General features: G+C 36.5%; 4 protein-coding genes and 2 long non-coding RNA genes across 10 annotated transcripts in view; 4 read left to right on the forward strand and 2 right to left on the reverse strand.

Moving 5' to 3' along the window:
• LOC143715440 (uncharacterized) overlaps positions 1 to 21118 on the forward strand; it is a 33690-nt gene extending 12572 nt beyond the window's left edge. The window contains exons 1-5 of one of the 5 annotated variants that reach the window (XM_077207239.1): positions 10460 to 10557; positions 12757 to 12865; positions 15879 to 15929; positions 16110 to 16344; positions 19208 to 21118. In XM_077207239.1, the coding sequence (XP_077063354.1) occupies positions 16260 to 16344; positions 19208 to 20073 (951 nt within the window). In that variant the 5' untranslated portion in view covers positions 10460 to 10557; positions 12757 to 12865; positions 15879 to 15929; positions 16110 to 16259 and the 3' untranslated portion in view covers positions 20074 to 21118. Of the gene's footprint in view, positions 1 to 10459; positions 10558 to 10626; positions 11007 to 12756; positions 12866 to 15878; positions 15930 to 16109; positions 16345 to 19207 lie in introns of those variants that run through there. The other 4 variants (XM_077207240.1, XM_077207242.1, XM_077207241.1 and 1 more) reach the window with 4 other exon arrangements.
• Positions 1 to 21209, forward strand: part of LOC143715444 (uncharacterized) — a 261819-nt gene that overhangs the window by 133095 nt on the left and 107515 nt on the right.
• On the reverse strand, positions 1650 to 10307 carry LOC143715493 (uncharacterized). Its single transcript, XR_013195765.1, has 3 exons — positions 10232 to 10307; positions 3603 to 3638; positions 1650 to 2546 (listed from the first exon to the last, which is right to left on the reverse strand). It is a non-coding gene; the product is annotated as an uncharacterized LOC143715493 (long non-coding RNA).
• On the forward strand, positions 4973 to 7353 carry LOC143715422 (uncharacterized). Of its 2 annotated transcripts, none has more exons than XM_077207201.1 (5): positions 4973 to 5012; positions 5206 to 5379; positions 5636 to 5777; positions 5887 to 6065; positions 6322 to 7353. In XM_077207201.1, the coding sequence occupies exons 2-5, from the start codon at positions 5288 to 5290 to the stop codon at positions 7097 to 7099; spliced, it is 1191 nt and encodes a 396-aa protein (XP_077063316.1). In that variant the 5' UTR covers positions 4973 to 5012; positions 5206 to 5287; the 3' UTR covers positions 7100 to 7353. The 2 variants fall into 2 exon arrangements, with proteins under 2 accessions (XP_077063316.1, XP_077063315.1); XM_077207200.1 differs by lacking the exon at positions 4973 to 5012 and having other exon boundaries at positions 5279 to 5379; positions 6322 to 6397; positions 6479 to 7353.
• LOC143715394 (uncharacterized) lies at positions 7387 to 10246 on the reverse strand. Its single transcript, XM_077207149.1, has 2 exons — positions 9670 to 10246; positions 7387 to 8777 (listed from the first exon to the last, which is right to left on the reverse strand). Exons 1-2 carry the CDS (start codon positions 9851 to 9853, stop codon positions 7492 to 7494), a joined length of 1470 nt encoding a protein of 489 aa, XP_077063264.1. The 5' UTR covers positions 9854 to 10246; the 3' UTR covers positions 7387 to 7491.
• The window catches only part of LOC143715731 (uncharacterized), a 436623-nt gene continuing 425913 nt past the window's right edge, over positions 10500 to 21209 (forward strand). Inside the window, exon 1 of the long non-coding RNA XR_013195879.1 lies at positions 10500 to 10628. This is a non-coding gene — a long non-coding RNA (uncharacterized LOC143715731). The remainder of the gene's footprint in view (positions 10629 to 21209) is intronic.

The raw sequence follows: 21209 nt of genomic DNA on the forward strand, positions 1-21209 counted from the left end.
TAACAGTATGGTAAATAAAAAAAAGGATTTATATACACAAATATAATGTGTGTGTGTGTATGAGAATGGTCAAATAGGAAAAATTACGCATGTAATTTCAAAGTGAAGGCTTAGAATAGACCCTAATCACTCTTTTTTTCCTTCTTGGACAACCAACCAATCACAGTCTTCAAAAGATTGTGTCATACATAGCAACGGGGTCAGCCCCGCCTCCTCACTAAGATAAAAGTTTTTGTCTTTTCCTTACTCAGAGTTGCTCTCAGATCGGTCCCGAATCACTCTTAAGCTAAGACTCCTACGTAAAAGTTTTTAAGCTAAATTAAGAGTTTTCTAAAAGGATTCTTATATTCTTTAGGAATACGGGCCCAGGACCGTATGCAGGGTTTTAGAAATACTGAGGCCCAAAAACCCAAAACTGAGCTTGCTAGGGGTTCATAGATCTATATATGTGCATTTTTTTGTATTGGAAGGCCAAATACATGTCAGTGGGCAGTAGCATAAGTTATTTGTCAGTACCTGCTCTTCCTCTCTTCTCCATCATCTTCACTCTTTATATTTCTCTCAGTCTCCTTATTTTGCCTTGTAGCTCTTCCCTTCCCAATGAGCTTTGATTGATACTGTTTTTTTGTCTGTCAGTGAAGAGGGTAAGTTAAACAAAACTGATAGCTATTTGTTTCATGAATCATTGTGCATTTACCGAAAGCTACAAAGTAGGTACACATGCGGACATTCATTATTAATCTTATGCCTATAATGAAAAAGGGCTTCGTTAATGTTTCTTGTCTTGTCTCATTGACAGTTACGAATTACATTAGGCTAACGTTACATGAATCACGCAAATTATAGGCTATTTTAAATTAAATATTGCAAAATTAAACAAAAGTTTATTAGTTTGCACCCATGACAATTTCTGTTGGTCGTTTAACATTTCTATCATAAAACAGTTGTCAAATATTAATGTTTAGTTCATCTACTTACATCTTATCTATAAGTTTATAAGCCGCAGATTGGGGCGGGGCTGCCCATAACACATCTCATTGGTTAGTGGCAAAGTGATGACGTCGATAGAGGCGGGGCCGCACCAACGCTTCTCTCGTTAGTGGCACAGTAGGCCTAATGACGTCGACGCCACGGTAAACAGGAAATGTGTTTGAAAACAATGCAGTCGTTAAAACTCATGCGCTATATCGCATGCATCGTATTTGCATTAAGTGGTACAGTAATGACGTCGACGCGTCTTCAAAACGCATGCGCAAATTTGAAATACTTTAATAAAATGATAAAGTATTAAAAAAACTGAAAGCAGCAAAAAGGAGTAGAGCGCATATCCATAGTTTTAACTATGCCTGATCTAAGGTAAACTTATAAGGAATTACAGAGTATATATTGTGTAATATCTGTGTAGTATTTTAAAAGTTTTTCACATTCTGTTGCACTTCACTGTAAATTACAAAATTACTGTAACATTAATTGCACCTTATATATATTTATTATTTTAATCATTCCTCTGTAATAGTTCTTGTTTATTTTTGTGCATTATATAGGCTATTATAAAACATTTATGCCAATTAAGTAGTTTGAAGTTAAACCAACTACATAAAGTACATTGTCAATCTCTGTATCCCATAGTATGCATGCCAACTCAAAAAACCAAACTCATACCGGTGATAACTTTTATTTCAAAACAAGAATAATTGTGTAAAGAGATATGCAGACATCTAGATAATCACGTACACACACACACACGTACACTCACACACGTACGTACGTACGTACGTACGTACGCACGCACGCACGCACGCACGCACGCACGCACGCACGCACGCACACACACACACACACACACACACACACACACACACACACACACACACACACACACACACACACAATCTACTCAGCCTGAAATTCCCCTCCATCATTGAAAAAACAATCAACCGAGCAATAGCCCTCAACCTCCTTCTCGGGAAAAAATCCAAGCAGGACTCGTCTTCTGCCATCACACACACACGCAGGACTCGTCTTCTGCCATCACACACACACACACGCAGGACTCGTCTTCTGCCATCACACACACACGCAGGACTCGTCTTCTGCCATCACACACACACGCAGGACTCCTCTTCTGCCATCACACACACACGCAGGACTCCTCTTCTGCCATCACACACACACGCAGGACTCGTCTTCTGCCATCACACACACGCAGGACTCATCTTCTGCCATCACACACACACGCAGGACTCCTCTTCTTCCATCACACACACACACGCAGGACTCGTCTTCTGCCATCACACACACACGCAGGACTCCTCTTCTGCCATCACACACACACACACGCAGGACTCGTCTTCTGCCATCACACACACACGCAGGACTCGTCTTCTGCCATCACACACACACGCAGGACTCATCTTCTGCCATCACCACAGACCCAGCTGGGCAGTTCTTGTGTATTTCAGTGCAGTGCAAGCACAGAGTCATCGAGTACGGCACCCGGAACTCTTGCCTATATTCTCTGGAAAATGCACTCCAGTTCACAACACCTAATTTAGATAAAATACAGAACAAACAATATTGAATCATTTTGAATAAAGGCATTAACATAGTACAGAGTCATACAAGGAATTTATTTTTTATACATTTTAAACATATTATAGGAAAATGTTAAACAAGATATACTTGAGTGTTATTGGCTTTGTCTGTAAAGTACCTAAGAGACTTACTTTGTTTATGAACAACATAAACTAGTTAAAAAAGTTTGTCAAGACAAACTTTAATTTGGCTTGAGAAAGCCTATCCTAAAAGTTTGAAATAGTTTTAAAAGCTTGGAGTTTGAAGGTTTTCAGTTTGAATATCAAAGTAGTTTTGAAGCTGAAAGTTTTGAAGGCAATATAGTTTATCAGACACAGACAGATAGACATGACAGATAGGTAGAGATAGATAGACAGACAGAGATAGATAGATTAGGATAGAAAATGATTTTTGATGTGGTAATACATCAGCTGTGGCATGGTGGTGTACTGGCAGAATGGGCACTTACTACTGTAGTATTTTAAATACTGCTCACACTCCCCCTTGCTTAACACAGTTGTAGGCATTTTTGCGGGGGGGGGGGGGGGGGGGTGGCCTTTGAGTTATAAAGTAAACAACAACAAAAAATAGGTGAGAGAGATGGAGGACTAGAGTAAGAGTTAGAGAATAATTAACACAGCAAAACAAAAGTGGTAACACTTTACAATAAGGTTCATTAGTTAACATTATTTAACTACCTTAGTTAACATGAACTAAGAATGAACAATACTTTTACAGCATTTATTAATCTTAGTTAATATTAACTTCAACATTTACTAATGCATTATTAAAATCAAAGGTTGTATTTATTAACATTAGTTTATGCACTGTGAACTAACATCAACAAACAATGAACAGCTGTATTTTTATTAACTAACATTAACAAAGATTAACTAATACTGTAACAAATGTATTCCTCATCGTTAGTTCATATAAGTTAATGCATTAAATGATGTTAACTAATGACCTTTATTGTAAAGTGTTACCACAAAAATAATATACGTAAAGTAAAATAGCAAAAGTGGTACCCAGGGAATATAAATGGGGATCACAATGCCAAGGATCTGCAAAGAGAAGGAAGTATAGAGCATCAGAATTAGCATAAAATGTTTTATTATTGTATTACTCTAGTGCAGGGGTGTCCAAAGTCGCTCTTGGAGGGCCACTGTCCTGCAGAGTTTAGCTCCAGCTTGCCTCCACACACCTGCCTCCACACACCTGCCTCCACACACCTGCCTGGAAGATTCTAGTATGTCTAGTAAGACCTTGATTGGCTGGTTCAAGTGTGTTTAACTGGGGTTGGGGCTAAACTCTACAGGACAGTGGCCCTCCAGCAGAAGGATTGGACAGTGCATATACTGTATAGCAGCATAAGTGTAAGTAACAGTATGCAATATATAAAACAAGCCCTACTTTCCAAGGAGTTTTGTTGAATTTGTATTACTATTGAATGTAGTTTCATGTTCAATTAAATAAATGTATACTTATTAATAACAATAATATCAAAATAGTTTACATTTAATCAATTTATTCATAAAAAAAGCCCTACAATATAACTTTGTATATTGTTACTATTCATGGGTTTCAGTCACGTGACTTTTTTGTTGTGGGCGCCATCTTTAGGACCTTTGCGTAGTGATCGGAAAGATGTCGCACACTAAAATAGCACACCTCAATACAGATGAAAAACAACGGTATTTAAATAAAATTGATACTTTAGGATTAGATCCTTATTTACTGTCAAACGAACTGCTGACTCCAGTTAAGTCTAGTAAAAACTTGCCAAATTTGACGTTTGCTGATATTTACATCTACCTCGTCCACAATCCCTCTCCATTCACCGGAGAAGCTCTCAAGGCATTTAAAAGCACTGAAGCCTACCGCTACTTCACCTCAGGATGGGTTAATGATCCCAGAATCTATCATCTGGAGATGAAGAAAATGTTCTTGATAACAGGAAGGGTAAGTGGCACTCTTTTAATTACTCGCTGAACATAAAAGCATAGTTGAAATAAATTGACCGCTCGCAAAGACCCGCCATGTCCGACAAGCTCATTTATTTTTAAAGCACTCACAATATTGTTTCAAAGCATCTTTACAGAAAATGCATATGTACATTACAATTTAGACTGTCCAAGTTATGCATTTCAGAAATGTAGACAAATCACTAATTGTCTACTAATGTAAGGCAGAAACAGTGAGCACAGCATGTGCTGAATATGTATTCAGCCATATGTATAACTAAGGTTACTAATGTAAATATAGATAGCTGTCTAGAATGACGTTATACGTGTTCCAATTGTAAACTACATGTTTTAATTTTGCAAGCTAACCTGTAATTTGCTAATTTTACTTTTATTTAAATTTCCAGGTGAAGCATTCACAAAGCCTCAATGTAACACCAACACACCCCTGGATAACAGTACAGGAAGATGGGACAGTTCTCATGGCTCATTGCACCTGTAAGGCCGGTTTAGGAGAGGTATGCTCTCATGCAGCAGCTCTAATGTATTGTGTTTTGGCTGCTGTTGATGTCAAGAATGGGCAGGCTTGCACTCAGAAGCCCTGTGCATGGGCCCAGCCAAGTATGGAGTCTGTCCGAGGTGTCCAATATGCAGAGATCCGTAACATCAGTTTCTGTCATAAACAAGAGCCCCGTCATGTTCAAGGCCCTGTTTTTCCTTACATTACACCATCAGATGAAGAGTGCAGGATGTTTTTTGAGATGCTTCATCACAGTGAAATGCAAGAGTCTAAGCCAAAGAAAAGTGCCATCCTTTCTGTCATTGAAGGCCACTCCCACAGGTACACAGTGGTGAAATGTAACTAATTGCATCCAATGACATCAGGCATATGATCTGTGTATACATATATTACTCTATGGAATTGTTTTTTTAAAGGGTAGTTCACTCAAATATGAAAATTCTGTCATCATGTACTCACCCTCAAGTTGTTCCAAACCTGTATTTGATATAGCTTGAGGGTGAGTAAATGATGACAGAATTTTTGGGTGAACTATCACTTTAGGTCAAATATCTGAATACATCTTCCACCAATGCAGGTACACGCCAAAAGTGATGCAGCTGGACTTGCCCACTCCTTTGTCAGCCATATATTCAAGCACCTGGCTAGAGATGGACTTGCCCATGCTACTGGTTGAGAGTGCCAAGGTATTTGATAACCTACAAGTGACACAGCAACAGGTAAGTATGAAAATATTATCAACTAATTACTACTAATATTTCTACCTGTGCAGTTATAATTCACAACAATCTAGATAATTAACTAATTAACTAACAAACCTTTCTCCAGTGTTTGGTAGTTGAGGAGGAGACCAGGGAGCAAAGTAAAAGTAAGGTATGGTTTGATCAGAGGGCAGGAAGAGTCACAGGGTCAGTATTCTATGAGGCAGCCAAGGCAAACAGAGCGGTATCCTTGATCAAAAGAATTTGCTATCCACGCTCTTCTCAGTTTTCCACTGAGGCAACAAGGTAAATAGAACAAAGCACAATTAAACATGGTGAAGGTTTGGTACATGTAGTTACTTACCATGATGTAACCTGTTTAGCCATTCAATACAAGTAAATGAGGAGAAGCAGTTTACAAGCAAATTATAAGCATAAGGGTATTTATGACATTTTTGCGGTCAGAGTGCAACACCTTAGGGTAAATGTTAGGTAGATAGGCAGTAAATGTCATTCTAACAAATACATTTTAATAAACAGTTTGTATTTAAATTTTTGTCAGATGGGGTCAAGTGAATGAGGAAAGAGCAAGGGCAAACTATATATCTATGATGCAAGATCAGCACGGAGACTTTCAGGTCTATCAACAAGTAATTAATATATGTACAGCCCATCAATATTTATTTACAGTTTATCTATATACTTTGTATACATTCCAGTTTAAAGCATCAGGATTCGTCATCAATCCAGACCTACCCTGGATAGGAGCAACACCCGACGGCCAGGTAACATGCACTTGTCATGGTGAAGGCGTACTGGAGATAAAATGTCCATTCAACAGCAGGGACCGTTCACTCAACGAAAGCTGCAGAGATTCATCATTCTGTCTGGGCATAGGGGAGGATGGGACAATGGCACTTAAGACTGACCACAAGTTCATGTATCAAGTGCAAGCTCAGATGCATGTTTCCACGGTGAGCTACTGTGATTTTATTGTATGGACACCACAGGAGTTTTTCATTCAGCGGATCATGTATGATCCTGTTTTCTTCCACAATGCCTACCTCAAAGTGGTTGAATTCATCAAGACTGGAGTACTACCAGAGCTGCTGGGAAAATGGTATACAGCTCCACGCCATACTCACCCAAACACTACAACCACTGAACAGCCATCTGAAATGGGGTGCTACTGTGGTAAACCTCGTGACACAGATGACATCACCTGCACATCTGGACAGTGTAAGCGGAAGCACTTTCACAAGTCTTGCCTTAAATTGAGCAGGGTACCAAAGACATGGAAATGTGTGGAGTGCAGAAGAAAACGTGTAGTATTGGCTTAGTTTTTTGATTATTCTTCTCCCCTTAGTTACATGAGTGTCCTTTCAAAATAACCTCCATGAAACTTAACTTCATTAAGTGTTAGTTTACAATCAGTAGTTTAAAATGCCTTTTTCAATAACTTATAACATTCAGTTAAGTTACTATTTGTGAGCCAGGCACAGGGTTTCTGGTAAGAATAAATATTTGCACAGTAGATTACTCATGTGGTTTATAATGTATATGGGATTTTGTATGAATTATTTGATTATTATGAATGATTAACAATAAACAGAATGAGAACACAGAATTTTACTGTCACCTTTTTATTGCAAAAATAAAACAGACTTGTATAAAAACAAACATCAGTTCATATAGTTATGTGTTACACTGGGAACACAATGTTTCTTAGTCTCTATTCTGAGGGCACAACAGATGGGCAAATGTTACACAAAGCACAGCAGACTCTGACCATCTTGTCCAAAGATGTAAGTTCTCCTGGAGTTGTAGTCTGGCAAAGAGAGATGGGTATTGTGCTTTGCAAGATTGTGTACTTGTTCCTCACAAGACCAATGACGCGTTCCACATGGATCCGAACAGCTGCTAGTCCCCTTGTACTTTCAAGTTCACTTGGGTGCAGTTGCTGTTTCCCTTTAGTGAAGGCTGGTAATTTGAGATGAGCACTGTACAAGCTCACAGCATCTCCTATGGTAAACCCTCGATCTGCCAAGACGACATCACCAGGTGACAGGTTTTCCAGGTAGCCGCAGTTTTCAGTGAGGTGCTTATCACTTGTTCGCCCCCCCCAACCAGTAGACACAAATGATATGACTCCCTGTGGTGTTATTGAGATCAAATATTTAACAGTATTATGATGCTTGTACTGTGAATATGTTTGGGCTCGGGCTTTCATGTTCTTAGGCTTCTCAATGAAAATTTCAAAACAATCTATTATGGAAGTACAATTTCTGTATATGCTGTTTTTGAAACACATGGGTAAACTGATTTGAATTTGCTCCTTACTGGGCCACACTATGAAAGAAGAAGACAACCTACTGTTCATGACATTTAATGTACTGTTAAAAATTCGGCTTACAGTAGGCTTTGACACATGAAATATATATGTAAAGAAGTGGAGTGGTAAATCCAATCTCATTCTCATTAGAGTCATTAAAAAGCAGTGAAAAGGGGTCAGCCCAGGTCCCCCCTTTAGGAATCCTGACAAGAAGGTGAAGACGACCATCATCTTGGAATAGGATGGAAGTCCAGTTAAGTCCTGGACCATCTCATCATTGTCTTTGAACACCTCCTGCTGGAAAGATAACTTGCTTACCCTGTCCCTAAGCTGATAGACCTCTGCCCTCAGTCTGGTACACTCTTCCGTCAGTTTCTTCACAGTTTCTCGACAGGCTTCATCAGAGCATGCTACACTGCTCTCAGTATGGATAGGGTCTTTACAGTAGCTGTGTTCCCCACTCTGCCCGCACTCAGGAAAGCTGTGACTGTGGTCCATCTCATTGCCAGTATATTTACCATGGGGTAACATTGACACATCACTGGTACAACTTCTCTTCCTTTTGACAGCTTGTGTTTGCTCAAATTTCTTGTAGCAATTGATTTTTCTTTGTCGTTCCTCAGGTGACAGGTAGGCAAACAGACTTGGCACATAATTGGGGTTCAGAGGATTATCACTTTTCGTGCCTGCAGTGGTATAATGAGAGACCAATTAACATTACCTACTCAAAATTAGTGGTAACACTTTATAATAACTGCACGCTATTATTCATTAGTTAAGCATGAGTAAACAGTTAATTCATTAAGCATTAATAGACAAAAAATAGTTTATAAATACGGCTATAAATGCTTTTTCCTTGATTTATAAGCATATCTATAATGTTTAATAATAGTATTTTCATTCTTTGTTAATGATCAATTTATCATTTCTAAATGAAGTATAGGATTATTTACAAACCAGTTATTTAAGAGTTGTCAGTGATTCATAAGATCACTTAGAAAGTTTAAGTAAATGGAGTAAATTCAGGTAGATTTTATGAACACACTAAGTATTACTGTATGTCTCAATAATACGATGTATGAATGTGGATTTAAATACTTTTTTAAGTAATCTTAGACAACTCCATTGACAACTCTTAAATAACTGGTTTATAAATAATGCAATACTTCATTTAGAAATGATAAATTGATCATTAATAAAGTATATAAATACAATTATTAAAGACATTATAGATATGCTTAGAAGAATAAAGCATTTATAGCTGTATTTATAAATAGTTTTTTTATAACTATTAATGACTATTAATGCTTTATATGTGATGAAATAACTATTTACTCATGCCTTAGTTAATTTTTTACCGAATTAGTTAGTCTAAAAGTGGATAAAGTTAACGTTAACATAACGTTAGCAGAGACACAGATGACCTAAGCTATTTTGTCTGGAAATGTAAGCCAGCTACACATTACCTAATTGAATTTTTCTGCAAAGGCTGATTGGTAAGGAACTGGTGCTAATGTTACAACAGTTAACGTTTGCAAACCATGTTGCAAACGCTTAGCTTAGCCATACATTCCTTACCTGAAATAAAGTGCTCACTGCAGAGTCTGGAGTGTTCTGTAGGTGTCCAGTGATCCCTCTTGATAGCAGAAATCCATTTCTGACGACGTTCAGGGTTTTTGGGAATATTGTAAAATTTTAGTTTCTTATCATTTCTTTGTGATTTGCTGTTGTCACAGCTTACAGCACAGCAGATAGACGGCATGTTGGCATTTGCGATTCGGTCCTACAAATGGCGGCCGCGCCACTGTGTGACGTCACATGAAATCTAAGAATTAACTCTTAAATCCTATTTTCCTGGCTCAGTTTTGCCACTGTATTTCTTTTAAGGGCCTTGTTTTAACACTATAACCTAATCTAAACACACACACACACACACCTACGATGCTTTTGGGAAACGCTGCCCTAGTTATTTGTGCAATATGGTGAGTAAAGTTAAACAATCTTATGTTTACATAACTTCATTTTATCATCACACTAAACGCCACTTCAGAATTAAAAATTGTAAATAAAATTAGAGAAAAGAAGAGTAACTTGCCTGTAGGCTCATAGACATCATGATGTCTATGTGTAGGCTACTCACCATACAGAGATGAACAGCGGAAATGAAAACATGCTAGAATCGACGTCATGAGTTCACGTCAGTAACCAATGAGAAGAGATGTTGGCGGGTAGAGACGTGAAGCTCCGCCCCACGTGCACACCCGCCCAAATCTGCAGGCTTCAGCCAGGTGCTTCTCGGCTCAGCAGCTTCTGTGAACAATAAGCCCCGCCTACTTTGATTTTGATTGGTCATCTCAACCATGTTGACAGTGACGAGCGCTGTTAGACTGAGGTGCTCAGATGGGAAGGACGGTTACCCTGGCGTTGTACAATATCCTTGCAGAACCAAAGTAGAGTTAAGATCTGGTAATTATTTCACGACCTTTATTATATACTTCTATTATATACACAAAAATTTCGAGGTCCGGACCTCATTGGTGAGTATACGGCCCTAGAAGAGACTGAAATGAGTTAAAAAAAATCTCTTGTGACGTCAGTTTTTTGTCTGTCTTTCTCCGGTTCTGAACGCGGCGACTGATGCACTGCGCATGCGCTTAACGTTTGTTTGGATTCAGAGACTGCACGTAATACACATGTAAACCAATATGCGCATTGAATTGTAAAGTTGGGTGCTCATATAAACAGCTTTCAAATGTACTATTTAGTAAGTTTAATCCAAGATGCTTTAACGACCGTGTAAGAGTTTGAATGAAGGACAGTTGTGGAGTATTTTCGCTGGATGCTGGATGTTTTCAGTCAGTAAGTTATGTTGTTGCTACACGTGAAAGATGACACGAATCAGCTTGAGATATGAGGTATTTAACTACTAATTAACACATTATGTGCTCAGGTTTAGTGTTGATATATAATTAACACGAAATCTTCTTAGCTAAGCTTCTAATGTAAGAATTGATGTTAACATTGATTAACATTATTGATAATGGTCCATAATGTAGAGCTATATAAGGCCAGTGCTCTAACTAGAGCTGAATTTACCCTTTAATTTGGTTAATACACACACACACACACACACACACAGTATGCTTATACAGAGTGCTGGCTAGTAACTGATTACTGTAATCTGGATAATACATTCAGATTCCTAAAAATAAGTACTTGTGAGAAGAGTTTTCACAGCATTTATAATTAAACACAGTCATTATTTGAATTATATCACCAGTCTGTCATTTATTACTTACTCTGGAAGGGTTTTGTGTCTCAAACACATTAAAATGTACAAATTCACGTAATTGTATTTGCATGCAATGCAGGGATTCCTCAATTGTTTCCGTCAGCTAAACCTCTTTGTCTTAATATATTTCGTTGAAGATTACCCTGAGATTTTAAAACATCTTAGGTCAACAATAAAATAAAAATAAATGTACAATATTTAAGATTTTTGTAATAAAATATCCAAAAATCACTTGCACAGTGTGATACCCTATTTCCTGCAGTTGTGTACTTGCAATATCCCAAAATATGATCAGTATGTTATTCTAATGTTGATCTAGCTTACTGCTAGTCTCATACAGCCAACAAACTAACACATAGAATAACATTATAACTTTCAACACACTCAAATGCAGTTTAGTATGATAGTGTAACGTTAGACCAAGAGAAATAGCGCTGCGTTACCTCACAAGTTTAATTTGTCAAATAAACTGACCTTTGCGAGTAGTAATTCTGCACTTGCGGGTAGCTTAATAGAATGAAATATCCTTAACCCTTTATATCCGCGAGACTCGCGTTGGCGCTGATATCTGTCTCTTATTAGCAATCGCGCCCTGCTTCATACCACAGTCATGTTAAAAACATAAACATTATTTGATCCATCAGCATGACGACAAGTTCCATAATTCCGCTTATGCGTCATCAATACGTCTTTGTTATTGGAAGAGGTTAGTGACCCTTTGTGGTGAAAAATACATATTGTAGCTTTAATGGATTTTTGATGTGGGTTAATGGTCACATGACATGCAGGTACACAAATAATATATTTAATAATTTTTAAGTGTTTTTATTTTAAAATTATTCAATTTAATTAAAAAACGCTGGGTTGATTCAACCTAATTTTGGTTAAAAATCGTTCTTAATCGGTAACACAACACTGCTGGGTTGGGAACGCGGATGTGAAAGACGCGGGAGCATGCATTTCACATTAACAACACGAACGACACCAATGATAAAAAACGAGTGGTTTATGGTAAGTAAAGATAATAAATTAAAGTCCTTATAAATTGTTTTTGCCCAAGATTATGTTGAGGTTTCTTGGAATGCGGAAAAAGCAAGAAAAGAGCTTTATATGGGAATATTCTTGTTTTTAACAACTTAACGGCCTCTTTTATTGAACTGAAAAGACACTTTTAATATAGTTGGTTTCTTATGTCATGTTTACAAGTTTTTTTTTTTTAAGTATGTTGATAGAGGGATATCAACAGATTTACATTTAATTATTTGTATTACCCAATTTAGTTTCCCTTAACGAAATTAAACGGCAATATGTAAAAAGGGTTGAATTATTTTGATGCTTTTGAAGTGATTAATGTTTTGCCTTTAATATTTCAGACTTGCGCATTGTATGTTCATTTTGCCTGTGCCGGGAGTAATTGACACAGGCGACTTCTGCGCGAGGATTTTCTCAGCTTCTTCAGAACAGAGGAAAATACGGTTTATGGTAAGGAAATGTTCAAATTCCTCGTTGTTATCAATTGTTTTTTAATTAAGGGTAAAACCATGTTTATTTTTTTTTTGTACAAAGCCAGAGACCTAGGATTGCTTAATTCTTCTGAGTTTTTGTGAGTTTATTTTTAGAAAATGTTTCTGTTGTCTCCTGCCTGTTTACTTTATATAATATATGTGTGGGTACTGTGTATAATTATTTTGTTTAAATACACATGAATGTATATATTTAAGAAATATTTGCATGTATACACTGAATATATATTTATTAACGAGTGTGTAACGATACATGTTTTCATATTGAACCGTTCGGTATGAGGCTTTTGGTTTCGGTAATTGGTACACATTACAAACCGAACGATTCGTTGGACCATTTTTCCTGCTGACCAAAATCCACCATCACAACGTTGCGCAACATCAAATGGCAAACGTAATGAAAGCGTAACGAAACTGCGCTACTCATTATTTTGTGCTTCACGGATAAGAGATCCAGTAAACAAAGCCTTTGAATTCTCCACTAAGTAATTACATCGCTGCGAGATCTAGTGAGAAGCATTAAAATGTCTCCGTTATTCACGGATCAAACAGCACTGACGTGGAAACCAGAAGAAACATTGTTCCATGAATTAATTAGTTATAGGTTTTAAGTCCATAGATCAGCAACATTCACCATGGGTTTAATGTAGTAACACTCACTGTAACCATTAAAAAGTTTGGCAGAAATAGTAAAATGCTTTCAAGTACATCACACATCTTTTTCCAGCACTTCAAAACTCAAATATTATCATATTTAAATGTTATTTTTAATGTGATGACCAAAACATTATTTGTTCATCCTTCAGAGATTACCCCCATTTATAAAATTAAAAGTTTCAAGATGTAGGAAAACTCACACTTTTAAATTTCTCTGGCATTTTTCTTTATGCTGTATCGTATCGTATCGAACCGAACCGTGATTTTGTGAACCGTTACACCCCTAATATTTACACATAATTTATATTATATTTAAATATTTTATATATAAATTACACATTCTTAAATATATACATGCATATGTGTGTATTTATATATACAGAAATAATTATACACAGTACACACACATGTATTATGTAAACACAACATTTTATTTTGGATATGATTGATCACGATTAATCGTTGCCCAGCACTAATTTTTATGCAACAGTATGCCTTCTTTTTCACATTATATTTAAAAAATAGACTTTTGTCCATGGTTGGAACACAAATGAAGATATTTTTAATATTATCATAATTTTTTGTTGATCCATTTACAGTCTAGATAATCTAAATTTTCAAGCTTCAAAAATGTATGAACCATCACTGAACTTGCTTAAGCTGGACTACGACACTATTTTCTTCTACATCTGCTGTACAGCCGAAACAAACTTAGTTGCATTATTTTCCTGTTATCATTGTAAAGCTGCTTTGAAATAATCTGTATTGTAAAAAGCGCTATATAAATAAAGATGACTTGACTAGAAGTAATCCAAACCAATATTTACACACAAATAAAATCCTAAATTATATCTGTTCATATCATAGTCAAGTCATCTTTATTTATGAAGCGCTTTTTACAATACTGATAGTTTTAAAGCTGCTTTACAGTGATAACAGGAAATTAATGCAACATAGGTTATGGATTTATAGTAATAAAGTTTAAAGTTTTCTTGTTACCTTTGTATGCTTGAATGAGTTGGTACAGTATTTAATACAATTACCTAGTTAATACCAATACATAATTCTATAGTGTTGTGTTTTTTTTGGTGACAGATGATATAGGCAAGTTTATCTATAGCACGTTTCATACACAATGGTAATTCAAAGTGCTTTACATAGAAAAGGAATTATAGTAATGATAAAATAATCACAACATATGCATAAGTAATACACCAGCCTGCAGGACGGCTGTCCCAAACTCATGTCTGAGTGTGTGTGTGTAAACTCACTTCCCAATTCTCTCAACTCTTCCAACCAGACAGTCCTAACCAAAGATAAACAAAATCGTATCAAAATTAAAAACAAGGATAATTAAACGAGTTATAAAAAGATGATACATAGCAGTTGGATGTTCAGTGTCACAGTGCTCATCCAGTAAATGCACAGCTAAACAGAAGCGTTTTGACTCTGTATTTGAATCCAATATGCAAAAAAAGTCTAATTTGGTCTTAAATTCAGGTTATATTCATCAATGTTAATTAAATTGTTAAAATACATTTAATTTAACTATAAACCATTTGGCTGTTGATGTGCAGTATTTATTGATATTCTTCTCACACACTTTGTTACTTTTGACTGTGTTAACAGGTTTTATTAAATTTGTACCTTTTGATAGTCATTCTGTGTGTGTAAAAGTGATTTTATAATGTCCAATACATCCATGATGTCATACAAGTCATATAAGATGTCCATTATCGGTTCCACTTTATTTTGCTAGTCCTCTTTAGACATTCTTCTAACTATAAGTAACTTTGCAACTACATGTCAACTAACTCTCATTAGAATATTAGTAGACTCGGGCTGTAGTAGACTGTCAGTAGACTGTTAGTTTAGGGTTCGGGTTAGGAGAATAAGTTGACTTGTAGTTGTCAAGTTACTTATAGTCAGTATAATGTCTGTTGTGGGACCAACAAAATAAAGTGTTAGCAGATATTAAGCAGACAGTCTACTAATACTCTAATGACAGTTATTTTACATGTAGTTGCAAAGTTACTTATAGTTAGTAGAATGTCTCAAGTGGACTATCGAAATAAAGTGTTACCTGTAAGATTTCTGGGTTACACTATAAACCCATTTTGGGTTCATTTTAATCCAGCAATATAGTAATATTTTATATATAACACAAACACAAAGATGAACTTGCTTCTTTCATGTGTTATATTGTCAAAAAAAACAAAAAAACAATATATATATATTACTCTGTACAGCAAATATGTTCACATTATTTTTCACATTACATCATTCTAACAACTTAATGTTTTTATATGTTTCAGACCAGATGAAATAGAAAGAGCAAAGCCAAGAACTGAAGTGAAATTTCAAAGGTGATGATGCTGTGGTTTGTTTCAGTCTGTTGACACCAATAAAATGTGCTTAATATGCCAATTTACTGAAGATCTCAGACATCACCATAATGAATGAGCTGAAAACAATGATGCAGTGACAACAAGGTTTTTTTTCAGCAGCTCAGTTAAACATGATGGCCCTGTACTTTTTAAATGCAGATTGGATAAAAACACAGTGATCACAGTTCACACCTGCAGTGAAGCCCCTCCCACAACAATTCACCAATAAATACTGGGAATATTCCCATCATCCTACAAGAGAAGGACAAACTCCAGGAGTAGCAGCTGAAATCTGTGTGACTGTTAAAGATGGAGTTTATTAAAGAGGAGATTGAAGACATGAGTTATCCAGAACCGTCCGGAATAAAAGATGAAGATACTGAGGAACAAATAGGTTGGTGTCCATTCTTGATTCTTCAATGTTGACTTATTTGGTAGATGTGAATTAATAAGCAGTATATCGATGATACATTATAGAGAAATACATTTAAATGATCACAACCTTTTTATCATAACTAGAGGTCGACGATAGTGGATTTTACCAATACCGATAACCAGGTTTGAACGTACTTGTAGATAACCGATTATTCAACCAATTTAAAAAAATAAAAAAACATAACACTCCAAGTAAAATAGTGCTGAACTGAAATGTACTAAATATTAAATAAATATATTAAAATGAGAATTTCTACAGTACGAATTCGTGTTTTTTAATTATAACCTTGAAACATACTTAAAGCAACACTATGTCATTTTTGCGGGTTTTGCTCTCGGGGTCCCCCTACAGTTGGGAAACAGTATTGTCTTCTACTACTGTCGTAAAATCTGTAATGGTTACACCAGGCGATACACGTGTGCATTTGTTGACAAGCTGATACTGTCTTGAGTTCTCGCTGGCAGACTGCCAGCCTTGCGTGTGAAATGTCTTCATCCCAGGTACATTGGCATATATTTCAGCATGTCATATGAATATAATTTCATGGGTTTTATTTTTTTCATACGTCAAAAGATCGCGTAGCTCACGTTTACAATCCAGCATCATTATAGTAGCCTATTGTCTACTCTTTTACATAACAGATATGCTTATTCAATTCAATGTTTGTGTGGTAGGTAATAGCCATATATCGTCAATATTTTAATATCAAGCTACCATTGATGAATCTGCAAATTTGAAAATCGATTTGCATTACAGCCTGAGGCAAAACACTTTCACCAGAAAAATTAATAAACAAACATGATTATCAGCCTGCAGACATTAGGATAGTTATCCTGAAAGATTATTTATTATAACCACCGTAAACTATCATGTTAGTGCAGCTACCAGATTGATAATTCGCTACTCTACTCGCATTACTTGATTCATGAAGATAAATGGAGGACCAGATAGATTCCGTAACATGGCCAGGCCATGTTATTCAGCCTTTACATTTCGCGGGGTAGTCAGCTCCCTGACTCCCTGATTTATTTATAAATGTATAAACACTTTATAGATGACTGACTGCTGCGCTTGTGACAGGGTGCATGTTACTGAAAGAACGAGCATAGAGAGAGAGAGCCGGTCGCGCACGCGCACACTCTCACCGTCTTCAAACTGTCTTGCTCTCCCTCCAATAGTGATCCTCGTCTGGCCTTTTAATTTGTCACTCTCCCTTTTTCTTCTTTTAGTCTCCTCTGACAAAACCTTTGCCTTCTTCCTTTTAGTTGTTGCTTCGGTCATGACAACAACATACAGACGGGTATCAAATGCTAGTTGGGCTCTCACGTCAGAATTTGAGGAAGTGGGGGGTTGTGGGGGAAGTGATGTATGCCGTAAAGCAGTCGAATTTTGAATTTTGTTTGTGCTCTGCTTACTACCCGAAACCCAAGGTTACGTAGTGCCAGTAAAAGCGATACACACACTGTCAGGCTACGGCAGACGTGTCATTCAACCTATTGTAAGTCGATGTACCATCTCAAGGGTCTTGGAAATATATAATGAAGGTTGAAAAACAACGGTAGTGAACGATAGTGTTGCTTTAAATTTCATAGGTAACACTGTGCAAGTCACATTTGTTAACAAGGATGTATTAGCTAGCTTTCATTAGCTATATTATGCAATGTACATTTTTACAGCATGTATTAATATTTGAGCAAACAATTGTACCTTGATCATTCATGTTTGTTCACAGTACATTAACTAAGCACATGATAACAAAAAAAATTAACTCAATATAAAATGTAGGCTTTTAGTAAATGTTGAAATTGACAAACCTACAGTGAACAATACTTTTACAACCTTATTTAATGCTAAAAATGGAATCTTATTGTGAAGTGTTACCATTTCATATAGTAACATAGTTCATAAAGAGTCATGCTTAAAGATGGCCATCTATAAATATCTGCCAATGCCAGAGCATTAAAATTACATTAATGTAGACCTATATTACATGTATAGTCTCTCACTTTATTTGCTTCTACTTTAGAACACCAAGATTATCTAATCAAAATAGCAATATGTATTGTAGTGTTAAAAAAAAACTGATATCGAATGTTTTTCTGGTTTTTTTTTTTATGTTTCTGTCAGCTACATGAACTTATCAATGTTGAGAAAGCAATCACGTCAGTAGCTTTAAATATGCAACTTCGCAAGCTAATGAATGCATAAAAGTGACCAGCTGGATATTAACTTATCCCAATAGACGGTAACAATTTCGACATTAAACATTTGGGCGAGGTTTGCGTGTGTTTTTATCATATTCTTTTAGCCGCTTGAGGTACTACTAATGCTACATCTAGTCAACAAATTATTTACTTTATAAAGATATGGTAATATGTACTTTTGTGTTCTGTATTCATACTGTTTCGCTGTCGGTGATTTAAATGCGCATCTGAAGTGTCAGCGTTTTCCGTGCAGCGCACAGCCTCACTTGATAAAATAAACATTTCGAGGTGCCAGTGATAGTTTTTATTTGGCCACCAAAGGCCGCTCTCACTCTGTATAATTACAGCAGTCTCTTCTCGGCGCGCTTGTATTGTGTAATGATGGCAAATCTTCTCAGCCGCTCCAGCAACGGTCGCAACCCGGAAAAACTATTGGTGTGGATTTTTGTCGATAACTGGTATATCGGCAAAACCGATGAATCGGTCGATCTCTAATTACAACCATATTTTAACTGTATCAATAAGTGAATGAAAGAACAAACCTTTGCCACATGAAAGATCTGAGACCTGATATATGTTGCTTTCTGCTTCTGATTCTAACTTGATGTGTATTTTAGACCAGGTGGGAGTGAACGAGCAAAGACAAGAACTGAATGAAGAGGAGGAGGAACATCATTTCTTTATAACTCAAAGAGCAAAAGCCAGAAAGACCTACACCTGCTCTCAGTGTGGAAAGATTTTCCAACAAAAAGGAAACCTTCAGGCACACTTAAGAATTCACAATGGTGAGAAACCGTATGCATGTCCTCAGTGTGGAAAGAGTTTCACACAAAAAGGATACCTTAAGACACACTTAATAATGCATTCTGGAGAGAAACCACATGCATGTCCTCATTGTGAAAAGAGTTTCGTACAAAAAGGATACCTTAAGATACACATGAGAATTCACACTGGAGAGAAACCATATACATGCCCTCAGTGTGAAAAGAGTTTCATACAAAAAGGAGACCTTAAAACACACATGAGAATTCACACTGGAGAGAAACCATATACATGCACTCAGTGTGAAAAGAGTTACACATATTCATCTGATCTCAGAATTCATCTGCTCCGTCACTCTGGAGAAAAACCATTCATCTGTGATCAGTGTGGTAAAGAGTTTATTTCATCAACACATCTAAAAAAACACCTGAATGTTCATTCAGATGAGATTCCTCAATTGTGTTCTCTGTGTGGAAAGAGTTTTGCAAGGCTGGAAGGATTAAAACGGCACCAGAAAAGACATAATGAAGTGAGAGATCATGTATGTTTTGAGTGTGGGAAGGGGTTTACTACATCTAGTCATCTGAAACAGCATCAAAGAATTCATACTGGAGAAAGACCTTACAAGTGCTCATATTGTGACAAGAGTTTCACTCAGTCTGCAAACCTGAAATCACACGAGCGAGTTCATACTGGAGAGAAGCCATACTACTGTACTTAAAGTGAGAAGAGTTTCACCCAATCAAAGAATCTAGTGACTCAAAAGCCCCTTTCACACAGCACGTTGATCCTGGGAAATTGCCGTATAATTGCTAGAGTTCCTTCTGTGTGAATGCAAATACGTCCCGGGATTGATGCCGTGATCGCTGCCGGGATGGGGACCTAGTTACATTACCGGGATCAATCCCGGAACACGTCCTGTGTGAACAAAAGCCAGGACCAATGCAGTAAGGGGTGTGTCGTTGTGATGACGCACGGGCCTTTCTACAACCTATGCTACAACATATGAAGAACGTGCCACTTGTCAAATCCAGTGGCGCTACTGGGGAGTATGGACTTGTCTTCATGTAGAAATGACGAACAGGAGTTATCAGCAGAACTGACATCTGAAAAGGAGTTATCACATCCTGACGTCACGTGTCTTTACGGGATCATTAAGGGATGTGTGTGAACGCACTCACAGATCTCGGAAAATTTACGGGCAGTGTGAATCAACCAAAATCAAACGATCCCGGGACAAATAATCTGTGTGTTTTCTGGAATCTCTGTGTGAAAGGGGCTATATTAAAAAGCATTGTTCTGTGTCACAGTGAGCAAACGTTTTCTTCAGATCCAAAAGTAAATCATGTGAGATTCACATAAAGTAAAATGTGTAGTTAGTTAACTAATAAACTATGAAATTTGTTAGAGAAAAAACATGATTGAAAATGTTTGAATTATTCTTTGATTGAACATTTACCCAAAATGTACAACAAATGTAAGAAATATGAAGCAATTCCTTAAGTTTTTTTTTAATATGGAGTTTTTGTTTTACTCTTGTTTGTTATGTAAAACCTGCTATTTCATAAACAGATGTATTAAAAAGTCTACACATTTCTCTGCAATATAATATTTTATATGCGTCTATAAATGTCTATAAGCTCTGTACAATAACAACAAATAAAATTACCATTTAACTGACAATGTGTGATTTTGTGAGAAAGTTATCTTCAGATCTAATCAGATAAAGCAAATGTATAGTGAAATAAACATGTTCTATGATGTCAGTGTTGTTGTTTTTCTTCTTTTTTCTTTGAGTTGTAACTTTCTGATTTGTTATTTAGCCGTCACTTTCATTTATATATATATATATATATA

This window comes from Siphateles boraxobius, unplaced genomic scaffold, assembly GCF_051911475.1.
Source record: "Siphateles boraxobius isolate OS27281-9 unplaced genomic scaffold, OSU_SipBor_1 6, whole genome shotgun sequence".
NCBI lineage: Eukaryota > Metazoa > Chordata > Actinopteri > Cypriniformes > Leuciscidae > Siphateles > Siphateles boraxobius.